General features: G+C 44.1%; 2 protein-coding genes across 6 annotated transcripts in view; both read right to left on the bottom strand.

Annotated features, from left to right (window-relative positions):
• Positions 1 to 63: 63 nt before the first annotated feature.
• Positions 64 to 5479, bottom strand: FIGNL1 (fidgetin like 1). Of its 3 annotated transcripts, XM_076330287.1 has the most exons (3): positions 5263 to 5285; positions 3628 to 3686; positions 64 to 2259 (listed from the first exon to the last, which is right to left on the bottom strand). In XM_076330287.1, the coding sequence occupies exon 3, from the start codon at positions 2249 to 2251 to the stop codon at positions 176 to 178; it is 2076 nt and encodes a 691-aa protein (XP_076186402.1). In that variant the 5' UTR covers positions 2252 to 2259; positions 3628 to 3686; positions 5263 to 5285; the 3' UTR covers positions 64 to 175. The 3 variants fall into 3 exon arrangements, with proteins under 3 accessions (XP_076186402.1, XP_076186400.1, XP_076186399.1); XM_076330285.1 differs by lacking the exons at positions 3628 to 3686; positions 5263 to 5285 and adding an exon at positions 5447 to 5479; XM_076330284.1 differs by lacking the exon at positions 3628 to 3686 and having other exon boundaries at positions 5263 to 5278.
• A 1952-nt stretch (positions 5480 to 7431) lies between these two features.
• Positions 7432 to 17384, bottom strand: part of DDC (dopa decarboxylase) — a 78307-nt gene continuing 68354 nt past the window's right edge. For all 3 annotated transcript variants that reach the window (XM_076330282.1, XM_076330281.1, XM_076330283.1), the window contains 2 exons: positions 15824 to 15925; positions 7432 to 11598 (listed from right to left, as the gene is read on the bottom strand). In XM_076330282.1, coding sequence (XP_076186397.1) covers positions 11383 to 11598; positions 15824 to 15925 — 318 coding nt within the window. In that variant the 3' untranslated portion in view covers positions 7432 to 11382. The remainder of the gene's footprint in view (positions 11599 to 15823; positions 15926 to 17384) is intronic.

Here is a 17384-nt window from a genome sequence, read left to right as displayed (position 1 = left end):
TCTCACGGTCTTTTCAGTTGGCTAAACCTCAGGCCAGGGCCTAGACATCTGCCTGCATAACATAGGAAGATTTATTTCAAAGACAGAAACAAAAAAGTGCAGACACCCTAAATTATCATGGGTTTAATATGTGACAGCGCTAAAGAAGTGTTTCAGTGAAACAGTTTGGATGCAATTATCTACCGCAGCCAAATGTCTGGTTCCAGGTTTCATACAGCTCTAGGTCCTTCGAGGAGACGCTGGGCCGCACAGTTCTGAAGGCGCTCTCGAAGTCCAGGAAAGCAATAGGCCGTACTTGGTCTGGCATGATGGTTGCGATGTCCATGGACTGGAGGCTGCGGATAGGGCCCAGAGAAGCTTCTCGACAGAGCTGCGTCATGTCTGCCCCAGAAAATCCGTTCGATTTCTTAACTATCAGTTCGATTTCCTCTTCATTTAGAGAGCAGTGCTCCTTAGACATTAGACGGGTAACAATCTGCTTCCTAGCTGAGGCTTCTGGAAGAGGAATGTACAGTCTCTTCACTAGTCTCCTCCGGGCAGCTTCATCGATTTCTTGGGGTCGATTTGTTGCTCCAACCACGAGAATACGATCTTCAGAGGAGGTTGTTGCCCCATCTAACTGGACCAGAAATTCAGTTTTTATTCTTCTCGACGACTCATGCTCCCCATCTCCACGCTGAGACAATAGAGAATCAATTTCATCGATGAAAATCACTGCCGGCTGTTGACATCGCGCCACAGCAAACAGCGCACGGACCATCTTTTCCCCCTCGCCTACCCACTTGGAAGTCAGAGAAGAGGCACTGATGCTAAAAAAAGTCGCTCCAGACTGGCACGCGATGCACTTGCCTATAAGAGTCTTGCCAGTCCCAGGGGGGCCAAAGAGAAGAATTCCTTTAGGAGGACCACGTAACCCAGTGAAGATGTCTGGCCTCAGCATAGGCCAGACTACTATTTCTTTTATGGTAGCTTTAGCAAATTCAACTCCGGCAATGTCATCCCAGCTGACAGGAGGCCCGTGGTCCATGATCTCGTGCATAATGAGTTCGACCATTTTTGGTTCTATGTTTTTCAGTCGTTCATCCATAGGCAGCGATGGATCTGTCGGTCCTCTTGCATGAGGTTTACACTGTGCTCCTCCGTTTTCATTTCCATCTTGTTTTGGAACTGGAGGAACAAACTTGCCAAATGGACCCCGAGATCTGCCTGCACCCAGCGATTTTTTTACACCTCCGTATGATGAGACTGGTGCACGTTGGGGTAGGTTTTGAGATTTCTTTTGCTGATCCACCCACAGCTGTTCTTTTGCAGTTCTAAAACCAGGAACACTGCTCTCTTCATTTCTGTTTCTATTCCCTGAAAAACTACCGGTTTCTGTACTAATGGAAGCCTGGCACGGAGCAAGGCTAGGAATCACAGTGCTGCCTTCATCAGCCAGACCATAAAACGCTTTTCTTTTTCCAGAACTTGCGGACCATGCAGGTATAGCTGACTGATTGGAAGGAGACAAATGTTGTCCATCACGACAGTTACTCGACATTCTCAGAGAACTACCACTTGTCGCTTCTTTACTTCCAAACAGTGGAGTGGCCTGGAAACCTATATGAACCTGTTCGTTTAAGGAGGCTGAAGAGGCAGGAAGCGTTTCCGAAGTTGTGGTCACAGGAGGCACACTGCTTTGAAGAGACTTTGAAGACAAGGGATGCTCAAGGAGATCTGGTCCCTGACTCGTGCATTTTGCTGAGCCAGCACAGAGCTCAGTCTCTCCGGCACTGCTGAAGATACTGAGTTTAGGAAGACCTGGAGCGGCGGAGGCACTGACCCCTTTATCAGCTAGCACACAGGCATCTGTTGGTGCCATCTGAGAGCTTTGGAAATTTTTGCCAGCCTGCATCCTCTCTTGCACACACTTTAATTCAAATACATTATCTGTTGTCAAGGCAGATTGCCACTTGTCACTGTCATTTTGCTGACACTTTGCCAAAGTCAAAATGTTTTCAGCGTAGTTATTCAAGCCAGTCTCTATGTTGTCAGAGTCAATAATTGCAGAGTATTTCTCTGCGTATTTTTTAAACAGGTTGGCAGCACAGACCTGAGAGATCTCGGAGTTTGCCCATGCATACTGAATACGCAGGATTTTGGCACGGTATTCATCTGCCTTCTGTCCAGGTGCGCAGGTGCCAGAGGTAATAGCAAAGTAACTTTTCTGCCAGTCGCTCAGGTGCACAGTGCTGTGGGTGGGGGCTTCCATCACTGACACTGAAACATACACAAAATACCTACTGTTATAAAATGCATTTCACAGCTACTTGCTTTGGCTGCTTTCCCCCTTTCCTAAATACATATACATGAAAACATACATTATTTTAATTGAGAGAAATAGCGCAGTAGATCTTGCAAGCTATTTAGCCAGTCTGGACACTTTACCATTTCCAAAAAGCAACGAGCTTTGTGGTGTAAAGCCATTTAGACTGAGGTTCTCTTTTCTTTCTTGTTGAAAGAAAACAAGGGGGGGAGGGGGGAAGAGAGAGTTTGCTTCTAACCAGAGGTCTCCTGGGGAGGTAAGTAGACTGCAAAGAACGGTAACAGATGGTCAAACAAAAATTGGCCTTGTTAAATGAAATCACCAGTGCTTTCACTCTTATTTGACAGAATACGGCACAGTGCAGAGGCAGACAGATTATACATCACTGTCAGAATGATGACATTTACTACAGTGATGGTAATAAAAATGAAACACTGAAGCTAATAAGTAAAACTACATGCAAAGTCTGTGAGGGGAGGTAAAAGTGGAATGAATAAGCCTGAATTTAGTAAACTTTCAGATTAAGAAAATATATACAGATTCATAGCAAGTGTTCAAAACTATTTATTCCACTTAGAACATACTAAAATCTCCCCATTTTATATTTTAGAGAAACAAAGCTCTTGTGTGTTTAAAGCAATGCTTGTTTCTCAGATTTAGAAAGTAGACTTTAAATTCCTTCAGCGATTTTTTAGTTAAAGAAATAGGAAAGATGACATTTGGCTAGGAAGGAGCATTTTGCCAGACTTGAAAAGATATGCTCATGTTTACGATGTATTTTCAGTTGGACTAGATGATCACTGTAGATCCCTTCCAACTGAAATATTCTATTCTATTCCATATTCAAATAAGTCTTTCTCTGCAATGTATCATGTACAGAAGTATTTCTGGTAATGTGAAGAATTCATGATTTCAGAAGAGACACAGGCACAAGCAAAATTAGAGGAATCCACCACAGCCTCAACAGGGTTTGCAGAAAGCTCCTAACACACAGTAATTCCCATCTCCTCATCTGTCTAATGATACACGCCTAATATATATATTACATATATTATATATATCTAGGGACATATGTCTAATATGTGACATGACCAAAATGCATCAAATTCTAATTTCTCTTTTTTTTAACTTCAATATGTACTGGATGTTCCAGCCAGAGAATACTTAAAACAAAAACTGGTAAAGTGGAGGTCCACATATTCTGCACCCCTTCCAACAGAGTACGAGTCAACCTGCAATCTTCTCCTGAATCAGCTACAGACTATGTATGAGTGCTGACTAACGTACAGGTGTAATGTATGTATGAGACCGGGGAGACAGACCTGAAGGAATAGGGGGTGTGGGGGGTCCTCTCCGTTTACTTTCAAAAAGTCTTGCATCACTGTAAGACAACAGAGAGCACAGCATGATTATGGCAGGAGGGGTTACACGCATAATTAACAATAAGGAGATAAATTATTTTGGTTTGGATTTTTTTTTTACTTCAGCCCAATTTTGTAGAGCTATTTAGAAAAGTCAATACATCTTTTACCTGCAAATTCAGTACCTTTACATGGGAAGCCAATTAAAAAAACAACACAAAAATAAGATTTCCTCTGAAAAATTACTGTCAACTTCTGCACCGTGAGAAGTCTAACTTGCGCCTACCGAATGAGGTGCAAACTCCCACCATAATCCATCTGCAGCTGAGCGACAGGTGAACAGGAGATGGAGGGCTGCAGCCTTTTATTTCTTTTCTCTAAACAACTGCTAAACAATATACTAAATAACTGTCTCTGCGCACTTAACTTTTTTGTAACTGTTGAATCAAAAACATCTTCTGAAACATAAAAGCTAAGTTCAGAGAAAGTTTAGTAGCAGGCATTTGCTCCCATTAAATATTTCCATAGAGTTACATCATTCAGAATATAAAATCTCAAGTTCACCACCACTACCTAAAGATTCAGTACACATCTTCACAGCACTGAGGGAAGGTCATAATAAGTGAGCAGTGGTAGCCAGTTTAAAATTTCAGTTTGATTTTTCTTCTTAAGTATCTTCTAATATCACAGTCTCTCCCTATTCTAATTCCTGTTAGTTGTCCTCATAGTCTTACTACTTTTACCCCAAGAGCTAGCCAAATGCCTACACGGACAGTCAGTCCTTCTTCAACAGCCAAAACTGTTCCTAGACGTTGTGGGCATCATACTTTCATCTAAGTGTCTAACGTTGGGGGTTTATCAAAGCGCTGACAATAACGAATTTCTGGCATGCAAGCGTTCGGCCTCAGCAAACAGTGGGATAAGTAACTACCTGACACGCGTGCTGGACGCCATTACATTGATACATGAACATATACACCCATTCGAAACGTGGGGAAAGCCTGCTTGCCCACAGGCAAGAAAACCAGAAGGGAAGCACGCCGGCTGCCCAGGCAAGGCTTAGCCCTCTCCGCTGCTGCGGAGCACGCACAGGCCGATACCGTCCAGCCGGCAAGAAGCCAGGGCAGGGCCCCTCAGCTCCGGAGCCCTCGCTGGCACAGCTTCAAGCAGGTCGACCTCCCTCACCGCACCGGGGGAGGGGAAGCCGAGACGAGAGCCCCCAGGCTTCCCCAGCGGCCTTCGTTCCTCCGCACCGCGGCGAAGGGACGCCCCCCGCCTCGGAATCGGCTAGTCTGGGCGGGCCGCCCGTGCGGGCTCAGCCGCGGAAGAGCAGCGAGGGCCCTCACGCCGGAGGGGAGGGGAGGGGAGGGGAGGGGAGGGGAGGGGAGGGGAAGGGAGGGAGGCGCAACGGCCGCCAACCGCCTCCAACGGCCGAGGCCCGGCGCGTGCCACTCGGCGCCTGCAGCGGAGGCGGTGGGAGAGCGGGGGTCGAGGAGAGCGAGGCACCCGTGCGGGGGGGCGGGGGGGGTCCCGCAGCACGGCCGCGGCAGCCGCGCAACTCCTCCCGGCCCCCGCCGCGCGCGCGCGCACACCCACCGGCCGCGGCCGCCGCCAGCCGCCTCAGCGGATCCCGCGCCCGCTCTGCCCCAGGCCCCGCCCCGCTCCCGCCCACCAATCGGATAACAGGGCTCTGGGAGGCGCAGCCAATCAGAGCTCGGAAGGGAGGGCCGAGCGGAAGGTGGGAAGGTTCGCTGCGCCGACGTCATCCGCTCGGGCTTACCGGGGCTCTGGAAGGGATGGAGAGGGAGAGGGCGGGCGGACGGGCGAGGCCCGCGCGCGGGCCTTCCTGCTCCCTATTGGCTGCGCCTGCGGCGTACGCCCTCCAATAGACGCGGGATCCGTGCCGTGGGAGGCGGGCCGGCCCCGCCCCGCCCCGGCCGCCGCGCGGGCCTGCGCGCGCGGGTGGTGCGGAGTCCGGCGTGTCCCGCCCCCGCCGCCCCGCGGTGGCGGCCCCGGGGCCCCCGCGTCGCGTGCTGACCATACGTGTGCTGACTTTTTCGGTTACCGTTGCTTGCCCCGGAGGGTTCTTGAGCTCTGACGTGCCCGCGCACGCCTCGGAAAAACCGTCACGGCAAAGGTTTGGTTTCAGCCGGCAGTTACAGCAGTCGGGAAGGAAGAGGCTGGAGGATTTGAAAGATTTTGCTGCCTTCATCGCCTCGCCGGGCCATGTCCAACGGCAGCAGGGAGCGGGGGCGTGAAGTGCTCCCGTGCGGCGGCGGCGGCGGCGTGCCCTTGCCTTTACGCGCGTTCGGTGGCCGCGGGAGCGGGCGTGCCGCGGCTTCCTTCCGCGTCGAGCTCGACGGCTGCCCGGAACGGCAGGGCGGCCACCTCCCGTCGACGTGCCCCGCTGCTCGTTTCGCTCCTGTCGGTGGGAAGGCCCTCCGGACGCCCTTCGTTTGGAGGAGGCTGGGCAGGCGCCGCCCCGCGCCCTCCTCAGCAGCCGCCCTCCGCGCAGGGCGAGCTCCCCGGGAGGGGCGCCCGAAGGCAAGCCCCGGCTCGCCCGGGGAACGCTGCGGCTGAGGTGGTATCCCAGGGCAGGCTGAAGGCAGGCCGCGCGGGCCGCTTGCGGCTAATTCGCCTGTGCTGTTGAACGGTCACCGACACCAGTGCCGGAGTCGCGCTGTGCAGCTGCCACCCTTGGTGGAGGTTCGGGTGGTAGCGATGGGCGCCCGCGCCCTCCGTGCACGCAGCGCCTGGCCTCCGCGGCTGCCCGTTTCATCTCGCCCGCTGTGGCACAGGCTGCAAGGCTGCCGCAGCCACCGCGGCAGGATCCGAAGCTAATGCTGTCTGCCATCCCCGGAAAGAACAGCTGCTGAACAGGCTTTTTTGGGAGAACGGCTCTGCTAAAGGCCTCAGCGGCAGTAGCTGGACTCTCTGGCAGGGGGACGGGATGAGCAGCGTCATTCCTTACAGGGCAGAAGATGGTGGCCCAGGTAGATCTACCTGGTCATGGAGTCCCTAGTTGGATCACACCAACCCACGTTCAAATCAGCACACTGTGCTGCAGTTACGCCTCTGGTATTAACATAGTCGCTTCTGTGTGGGTGAACATTTAATTTCCCACAAGAAACATTTCCTACAGTTACTGTCAGGTTTTTGTTATACATCAGGCTTGTTATACCATTAGAGCAGACAGCATATTAAACTGTCTACACTACTATGCAAGCTATCATCTAAGACCAAATTGGGCTGACATTTATAGTTTGTAACGCTGCTGCCGTCAAACTTCCCCCAAGGCGCGCCTGCCTGATGTCCCTTGGGCTGCACAGGGGCAGGGAGCGAAGGAGCCTGCAGCTGCAAGCTCCCCCCAGGAACACGGGCTGCAGCGAGGCAGGGCTAATGAAACGGGCCGCTGCCTTGTCCTACCTGATTGCGCCTGAGCTCCAAACCAAAGCCGAAGCTGGGCAGCGGGCTCCGGCGGCAGATACAGCTGCAGGACCATGCAGAACTTTACGGAAGGGTCGGCATCGACCCCAGTTATGGCCAGGCATTTTTCAGACTCGTGTCGCTGAGGAGGAAACTTCCCGCAGGAACTCTCACTTGCAAAGTAATTTGGTCGAGGAACACATTGAGAAAAAGTCACCGATGGTGAAAAGCAGAGCACTGATGTGACCTGAGTGGGGAAGCTGGACCCCTTACAGCACATGCGGCGTGAATAAAATGGGAGACGCTTGGTTAATAGCAAAGACAGACAATAGTAATAGTTCTGTTTCCATTTATTAATGCTGCCAATGAAAACCTACATGTCTGTTTAATAGGCTTTGGATACAGATTTTAAAGGAACTCGAGAGCTCACAAATTATAAAAAAAAAAAAGCACTAAACGTCTCATCATTTTTCCATTTAGCTCATACAGACTCTACATCTGCTATGTAGATATTATTATTATTTAATCTGCGCCCACCGCCCTGGTCTTCAGGGTTCCCAGCTTTATTTCTCATTTGCTCCTGTATTTGAGCAATTCAAGTTTACACATGTCTCAAGGTTTAGACTGCTGTTGTAAGGCAACTGCAATGTGAGTACTACTCATCACATACGGTGTCCTTACAGGAGGCAACAACAACAACAAAAAAACCAACAACCATGAGCAGAATCTTACATGTAAAGGCAAGAGAAAATTAGAAATTTAAGAAGGGTAACGCAGTTCAGAGTAAAATATATTAGCAATACTCTCATAATTACATATCTTTTCAATATTTCACCATCAGTAATAAAATACATTTATAATCTGTCATTATTATTAAGAATGTAAGTATTGTACTAGCACTCTACTGGTTTAAAAAAAAATACGTATGGTTACCAAAAAGTTACTTTTTTCCCCCCTTCTCCAGTAGCCGCACTGTCTCCCTTGAGATGTAGACATTCTACTAAAGCACAATTCTGCAATTTTGTAATTATTTTTAACATCAAACGGTATTAATTGGCACAGATTGGATTAGCTTTTGCACACAAGGCACAGTAAACCCAGGTTCACGTATTAACTTCATAAATACAGTATTTCTCACTTACAGATACATTGCAAAGCTACAGAATGGAAACAGCAGTTACGTTCTTCTTTCGAAAATGTTCAACGCTTTTGTTCTTGAGTTGTTACATAGTCCAGATTTCGTTTTCAGATGACCTATCATTGATACTCTACGAAGGAATTATCACGTGGGGAAAGGAGGGTACGAGAGACTGCATACTGAGGCGGCCTTCACCAGTTACATATTCAAATCATCCCAGAATTTCAGAAAAACTAGAACTGTGAATTTCAGATTTCTGTATTGGGCTGGCCCCAGGGAAATGTAATTCCGTGGGTCCTGTCACTGCTGTTTATTAGAAGATTTACTTATGTCACTTCTTTAAAAACAAAAACAAAGTAGCTTTTACCACATTTATAACATTTTAAATTAACCCTTATCCTAAATTCTTCGCCAAAAGGAGTTTTGGTATCTGGACAACAGCCTCTTCTAAAACTGATACCCGTATGCTGAAAAATGTTTAACCGAATGTCTGTTTTGGCAACATTTTCCCACAAATGTCTAGAGGGACCTATGTCTAATTCTGGGCTGTTGGGAACATTCACCTCTCCTGGGTTTGGATGTGCATCCTGCCCGCGTCCCTGTTCTACAGCAGTTTGAGGCTCAAACAGGTGTGCATCATCCAGCTCTGCTCTGGTTTCCGTGGAGAGGGTTTCCACCAAAATCCTCTTACGTTCAGTCTAGTGTTGCCTTACCTTATGCATTTCTTTTCCAATACTTGCTAGTTAGATTTTAATTTCAGTTATAGCCACATAAGCCCAAAGCAACTCCATTTCATTTCAGTGGAATTATCCCGGATTTACTCTATGACAGTTTTGATCAGAATAGGATCTCTTTTTTTTTTTTTTCCCTGGACAGACCTGGTTATATATTTCACATACAAAATACTGGTCTGTCTCATCGAGAAGGTGCAATTCTTCTCTGGCCTCTAGTGTTTTCATAATGTAAAAGCTGTAAAATTGTATCAGTGTGGACCATATTTGCTATGGATGAACATTGTTTCCCAAGTCATGAGAACTGAATAGTGTTGTTTTAAGTAAATTAATAACAGAGAAAGGAATCAACTGCCAGCATTTTCTGCTGTCAGCAGTCTACCATCTATTGCATTGTGCTACTACAGACAAACCTCATTTCATATTGGTTCTGCTAAAGAGAACGATGCTATCAAAATTTCTGATACTGTAGCTGAGAGTAGTCTCTTGTGGAATGGCTCAGTCACCTGCTTGAGTATTACTTGGTTTTGTCAGATTAATTTATCATCCCTTGCTTCATCTGTTACCTGTGAAATCAATTCCTTAGAGAAATAGTAATCAGCTTTTCCATCTGGGTGGATAACGTAGCCTCTGGCTAGCCTTACAGAAGGGCGGTATGCCATCGCCTCCCCTAGTCGCATAGCTTGACCTGCTGGAAATGCAGAACTTGGTCAGTTTTTCCTAAGTGTCGGGATTTGTGCACATCTCTTACATACCACCTGCACACACATTAATACTAACCCTTCCCCAGTTTGCACTGCGGAAGTGCGGTGATTAGGAATCGCCAGAAAAATCCACCTGGTCCATAGTCAGCTTCTTTCATCCCTTCTGGAAAGACAGTGGGTAGGAGCAGACTGTGTGCCAAATTAACTGTCCCGGTGCATGTTTCACGGTCTACTTGCAACTTCCCAAATGTAGGAAGTATACTTGCAAGGGACGGAGGAAGAAAGCTGAATAATTGTGCCAGTTGTTCAAGATGCTTTAGAAGTTAATATGAGCAGCAGAAGGAAAAGATTAAAACAAATGCGCTGTAGAAATGACTCCTACAGATTATTTTTCTTGGCGTAGCTATTTATTTTGTTCTTATTTACATAGAAATAACTGTTTGGAATTTATGATTTCAAAATGGCAGAAGTGCTTATTACAGTCAGATACTGTTTCTGACTTTCATTTCACCTCTTTTCCTGCCTTCGACAGGATGATGTATCAATGGTTTGTGTCAAGTACACATTGTCTGACTTTCTCTAAGGGTTAATTGTTTCCCAATATTTTCATATTCCATGCATCACTGTTAATGGAAGAAAACCACGGATGGGGGCACCACAGCATATTTTGGGGGTTAGTTCTCTTCATTTCTACTTTTATTGTAATTTGTTATCTTGTTTGTTAGCTGATTTGAGAAATGAAGAGTAACATTTTTGCCATCACATTTCTTAGCACATTTTGTCAAAGATTTATTACACAATGAAGTAAGCAGAATGGTAGCCATAAAAAGAAATCACAACTCTATTTCACAGAACATAGCTTATGGATTATTTTCAAGTAATCACTGCTTATAATAACTTGGTTAAAAATACAGAATACCACGTAGCACATGGCTTTTGACAAAACTCTTAAGAAGGAGCTTTTAAGAGGCCTCATTATGAATGATCAAAGTGAAAATGAATAGCCAGCATAACCTATTTGCTGAGATTTGACAAAATGGCTGTTTTAAAAGCAAACCCTTTAGAAGAAAGTAGAGAACCTGCCATAGGGACGGTTAGCGTTGATTTAGTGCTCACTCCCCCCTGATCTGGCAATATAATGAATGAAGTCTTGAGGTCCTAACTTCGTTTACAAAATTACTGCAGCAAACATGTCATGACATGATAGTCCCGAAATCATGACAACAACATTTGTGCGTGCCTGTTTAGGTAGGACCTGAACAGTGTTATAACCAGGTTACTGAACTTCCCCCAACTTGGATTCCTTCTGAAGTCATAGTCATGTGAAATTAATTGGTTATAACACCTCACAGTTTCATCTGTGAAGAAGGGAGTGGGTGTGCTAGAGGTTAATGGGGACAACGGAGGGAGCACTAACCCTTCCATTTCCATTGCCTGGTTCAATAAATGCTCTTGATTGCAAACTGGTAAGAAATGAGAGCTCGAGCCCCCATAGCTATGAGCCATGGCAAGATGAAACTATAGTACAGAGAAGGAATGACTAAGGTTACAACACAACTTGCTGGCAAGGATTTTGCTACTGCAGCTGGGCTATATAACAACAGGTTTTGTATTTTTTTCCTTCATAATTTGACTGTCCCACCTGCCCCTAAAATAAAACTTGGCAACACAGAGAAAGCCAGTTAATTACCTCCTCCCCACTGCTACTTCACTGCTGTTACTGCTGGTGGTGCTTTTGCTCCCATGTTTTCAGAAGATCAGTTGCTAGCTGTGAGATGTGCTGCCAGGCAAACTTGATGTGGGTGGATTCCACTGTGCGGGAACAAATAGCAAAACGTAGCACAAACTTCTCTCGCAGGTGGCACGGGACCAGATGAATCTTCTTGGCCTCAGTTATGCTTTTAAGAAGCGCCTTATTTAGTTCATTTGAGCCCTGAAATCATTGTAATTCAATGGATACGGTGATGAATTTCAGAAGCAAGTTTGGAATATGTAAATCCCACCAAGCAGCCAAGCCCAAGTACCACCAGTAACACGCAGCCACTTTCTCATCTCTCAGCGCTTTGCCATCAAAGGATTACAAAAAGATGACAGCACAAGAGATAATTTTTCAGCCACAAAGAGATTTATGGATTAACTGGGGTTTAGAAGGAGTGTTCACACTGGGCCATTTGTGATAGCTGACTGCTTTTTTGTGACCTAAGGTCGTGAGCTATGTAGCTTCATGTAAAAACATTCATTATTGCATCCATTTCATTACACTTTTCTTAGATCTAATCAAGCAAACGTGGGAGGATGTTTGCAATGAACTATACTAACATCGGTAAAACAAACCTTCCAGTCTTCACTTAAGCATGGCTGCTGTGAGAGAGTCTCTTGAATATGAAGATGGAAATCTTACCCTTGCTTACGAAATAGTTAAGGTAATGTATCCCTGGCATAAGTAAGTTTCATACTATCAGTAGTAACCCTAAAAAAGTATTTGCCTCAAGTTCTATAGGAAGTGTCCACCACAGAACCCTACAGAGTGGGTTTGGGGAGGGGGATTTTAAAAATGCGGTAAACTGACCCTCCCACTGGAAGTGAAGAGTCTTCTGCGTTCTGGGAAACAAAGATATAAATGTTAGATATCTTGCAGAAGGTCAGGGGGACTCTACATGCATGCAGTATTTAATTTTATCCCCTTCTAGTGTACTTCGTTCTCCTTGTGCTTAAATAGTGAATGTGAGGATTTCCCTTAGAGCAGCTGTACGCTCTTAATATCAGCTCTCAAAAGAAATAGGACTGCACGGAGAAGTACTGCTTCTTTTGCAGGTTCAGCTAATATTGCATCAACGGTTTTCCTAGTTCATGTCCATCAGCATTTGAGAATAAAACAAAAGATGTCATCAGATTTTCAAAAACGGTAGTAAATTGCTTTAAATGAAAACAATGAAAGAAGGGATCCCAAAAATCTTGGGATTTTTGTCTGATTTAGCCACACAGGATGAAGTGCTAGCTGCCTATCTTTGACAGTCTTTGTTACCCAAATTAAAGGAACCCATCTGTCTAACTTTTATAACAGCAGACCAAGAGATGGCTTCAGCTTTGCTGGGCAGTTTGCTGTAATAGCTTAGGATATACCATGTTGATCTTGAGAGCTATAATTTTATTTTTTGGGGAACTATCTCAGCTACTTTAGCCTTTACTCTTTCTATTACACTGCTGGTAACACAGAATTGCGAGAGATGCTAGGAGTATCTGCACTTTTACCGCAGCGTTCCCTTACTGAACACTGACTGCGGTAGAAGAGTCACAAATGGACAAACCCGTCTGTTCAGCAGCGGTTTTGTTACTGTAGCGGCATAGGTCGTCTTGAAAACATCCATATCAGAAGACACGTTCTCTCAAATCTGCGCAGTTGTGACTTGCCTGCTTAGCCTTTTCCATATAAAAACAAAGCATAAGGGAGACACAGTTTCCCATTAGCACTGAGGATAAATGTATTATTCTTATGGCTTTGAATCATATTAGAGTTAGAGCTGAACCTTGTTCTGACTTAGCGCAAGTTGTTAGGGAATTTGGATGACAGCCTGAAATTCATGGCTTAGCCTTAGTCTTGTAGGAGATATTTATGCAACTTCAACGCTCCTAACTAAGAAAAGGACCAGCTTTGGTGTTTTGCAAGTCCCCACCCATTATGGGTCAGTCACTGATCACAACAATATACTGCTTTCTTATCAAAGGTAATCCATCATTAACATGATGATCCTTGCCTCTAATACGAAATGCATAGCACTAACTTTTAGGCAATACAAGCGGTTATATGATGTTAAGTTAATGCCCTTGGCAGGGGTGACGGGAGGGAGGAGAAAGATTTATATATCTTTCTTCTGTTCTACTCTCACAGCTGCACCTAGGGGCTGCTGTGACACTCAGGCATCACATCAAATTGAAGTTAGTGGTGCCTAATCCTCTCCCAGAGCTTTGAGAAGCCAGCAGCCAGCTCTGATTGAGTCTGTCAGCTTCAATAAGACAGTATTCCTACCCCCTTGGAGAAATGACTAGCTTGACTTATATTAATCTGCAGACATGACAAGGAGACCAAAAATTAACCCTTTGGCATGCCACATTTGATGAAATAGTAATAATATGAAAGTCATAGATTATTAGTCCATCTGCTCAACAATGTGAAAGGCAAAAAATTAAAAGTTACAGCTAAGGAAAAAAATTAAAAAGGATTTCTCAAGAACAAAGGAGGAAAAAAAAAATCATACTTTTACAGCTGTGCAGCATTACAGTTCAAGTCCCCTGTCCCTTAGTCCTACTGTAACTACATAAAAGTTACAAGTATCCTACTTCTAAGATGCATTTTAATACAAATTACAGAAATCATGGGAAGATTTTTGAAAGAGTGATTTAAAAAACAAATAAAGCTGCAAGAATAACTATAAAACGCTCTTCATTTAAATGCTTGTTAGTTTTGTTTTCTTTTTTTGGACAGGGAAGGCAAGTGATGAAAACGCTGCTGTTTCGACATTGGTTTTCAGCAGAATCACGCCTTTAGTCTACAACTTGTCCAAAAGTTTCTTAGCTAGGTGTCCAATATTTACATCCTATTGTAAAATTGTCTTTCCCTGTAGATCTGATTTATTCCTCTGGATCATCAGGGACAGGAGAACAGATGTAGGTGAATCACTGGTCTGATCAAAAGTGACAATTCCTGTGTTGCTATGCTCTATTTCACCAGGACTGTTCCTTTAAAGTAAATGTAGAGCACTGACTAACAGCTGTCTCTGGATCTGCAAAATTTGTGTTTGCTTGTTCCATGTGAGAGAGCAGACTACAACCAACATCTTGTTATTGAGCAATAAAAGCCACAGAACCTATTCCTCAACATCTTTTAAAAGTTCTTGTTAGGAAAGAAATTATATTCATGTTTCCACTTACTGGAAAAACTCCACATTCTGTAATCTGTCTGATTTCCTAGCAACAGATCCTTTTTTTTAAATTTTATTTTAAACAACATAAATCCACACAAAACCATTTTCCTATTCCAGATGAATTCACCATTACCTTATTGTTAAAGATTTGTTAGCTCCTTCAGCCAATTGCATCAAACTAAGGTAAGTGGGGCAACTGAATGAGAAGAGAATTTGTGAAAAGTAGTAATACCACCCTACCCAAAAGGAGAAAAGATGTGCTTGTGAGCCTTCAGGAAAGCTAAAAGCTCATTTAGGTATCATGTGAACTAGAAAACACCAGTGCTGTTATTACCATTATTGCTAGGTGTTCACATTCAGTGTCACAATCCAGCCCTTTACAGAGACTTTAGTTGCAAGCTCCTCTATTAAATGCATTTTTTACCTAAAACAAGACATTGATCCCCTTTTAATGTCTCATTAAACAAGTGAACCTCCCAGCTACTGCAGCTCTTATGCTCTGAGTGCAGTGAGTTTTCTGCTTTCTGTCAGGCAAGGTCTCTACGTCAATGAACCCGGCACTTACACAGATTTTGGGGAATGAAAGGCTAAGGGGGGGAAAAGGGTCATGTTCAGCAAAAAAAAGCAGACCGGGGCCAAGGGCAGTTGGGAAGCTGGCCTTCTATGCAACCTGTTCTTACTCATATCTTGCTCCAATTTGCCCAGTCTGACTGTACGATTTTATAAATGAAAATGTATTCTTTAAGGAAAAGAGCAAAAAAGTGTTTGCTACTCTAATCTTCATCCATGATAGTCATTATATATATATACACACACACAATTGTATATTAAATATACACACATATAAAATTAACTTGACAAGAAACATCTAATACACGCATATACACTAACACATCATATACAAATGTCTAGGGAAATATATTAAAACAATCATCTTCATCAGAGCCCATCAAGCATAGAATATAACAGTCATTTTGTATGACTGGGTAGACCATTTGTTTGCCTTGACTATGTATTTCCATACCCTAATATGCCTGAATTTCTCTTAAGCATTTGATTAATTTTTAACAAAATTTTCTTAAGCTTCTTTCTTTAATCTGCTTTGATCTACATGAACTCCCCTTACTTTCCTTAAAAAATAATTAAGTATATTAGCTACAAAGACTATATTCAATTGCAGGTTATTGTATTACTATAAAACATGACAGAAGAAATAGGAGGTCTTAGCTGCCTTACCTTCAGCCGAAAACAGACTAGTCCCAGGACAACCTCAGCGCAGGTCTCAAATCTTTCATCCTGAAGGACCAAATGTTCAAATTGATGCGACAGCCTGACATGCTGAGAAGAGAAAGATAGTATCTACATTGTATAAATTTGATTCATCGGGAGAAAAGATGTGCTAAATTGTTTCCATCCCTAAATTCTTTTCTCTGTTCCCTCTTCTGATATGTGATAATATTCACATATCGCCATCTGTTTATGTTAACTTACATCCCGTTGATGACTTCCAGAGACCATATTGAGCCGTTACTATACTAGTAGCTCAGTCTATATTAGGCAGTACTAGTCTGTTTCTTAATGAAACATTTCGGCAGTTTTATAACTGCCATGATACTATATTAATAGTAAATAATTGTAATAATTCTTCTTTAGGTTTTCTACCACTGTCAGTTTTGGCTGGGAATGGCTAGAGTCCAAAAGTTATTGTGGGGAAAGGGGGAGATGCACAGATACAGAGAGAGAAAATGATCACAATTCCAGTGCAAAACAAGCTGGAAAGATACACTTTTTAGACTAGTTCACTTCATATGAGAATAACTGTGAAGAAGGCGAGAACTTGCTCACTCTTCTGACCTGGGTGCTCAGGTTCAGTTGAAAAGAAAGGTGATGGCAGTATAATCAAGCAAATGGATAGCACATCTCAGCCAACCTGTTTAGAAGTTACTGGGGAAAAAAGAGTGACATTGGACACCAAGCCAGAGCAATTATTTTGAAGCATAGGAAACCACTGCTCTTCCAAAATCAAACAAATGGGAAAAATACCAACAGGCATACTAACAACCAGCTGGGAAGTCTTAACATCAGTCAGTGGTGCTTGCATACTCATACCACATTTCGCTTTCTCCCAAACAGAAAATGTATTCAAAAGCACTTGGAAAAAAAGAACCTGTATCCTCATCTGGTACCTGCAGTACCTTATCCAGTCCCCCTGTCACTGGCTATCATCAGTTTAGTGCTCACTACCCTAAAAAAAAAAAAGACAGCAGCAACCAGCTATTAGAATTACAGTTTGTCTTCATGCAATAGTCAGTCTGCACCAAAAATTATCAGCAACATCTAAAATGATGTTTAAAAGTTCCTTAACTTCTGTGTATTTGTGATTGCAAATTCTACGACATGTAGAAACTCCATGTCTTTTCCTTCCTTTGCACTTTGCCTTTTTGCAAGTTCAAGGACAGATATCAAACAAAAATGAAACATTTCACTTTGGGCCAGGGTTAGATGTGGAATGTTTCATCTCACAGGAACTTCTTCCAAAAGGGCAAGAACAAGGCAAAACAGAAATTACAGAAAAGGGGGGAAAAAGAAAGGAAAACACATTTTGCAATCTTAATCATAGCTTTCTGACGTTTGTTTATTTAAAATATAAAAACATTGTTTACATTGAATCAAAACATTGATTCAAAACCTTCACATTGGGCATACCGGTACCCCGTGCAACCAGCCAATCTTCCTCTCTGCTGTTTGTTACGTCCCTTTATCGTCTCCCTCTAGAATTAGACTGAAAGCTCTTTGA

Source organism: Aptenodytes patagonicus, chromosome 2 (assembly GCF_965638725.1).
Source record: "Aptenodytes patagonicus chromosome 2, bAptPat1.pri.cur, whole genome shotgun sequence".
Taxonomy (NCBI): Eukaryota; Metazoa; Chordata; class Aves; order Sphenisciformes; family Spheniscidae; genus Aptenodytes; species Aptenodytes patagonicus.
Note: the sequence above shows the minus strand (reverse complement) of the source record. Positions and strands in the feature narration are given on the sequence as shown.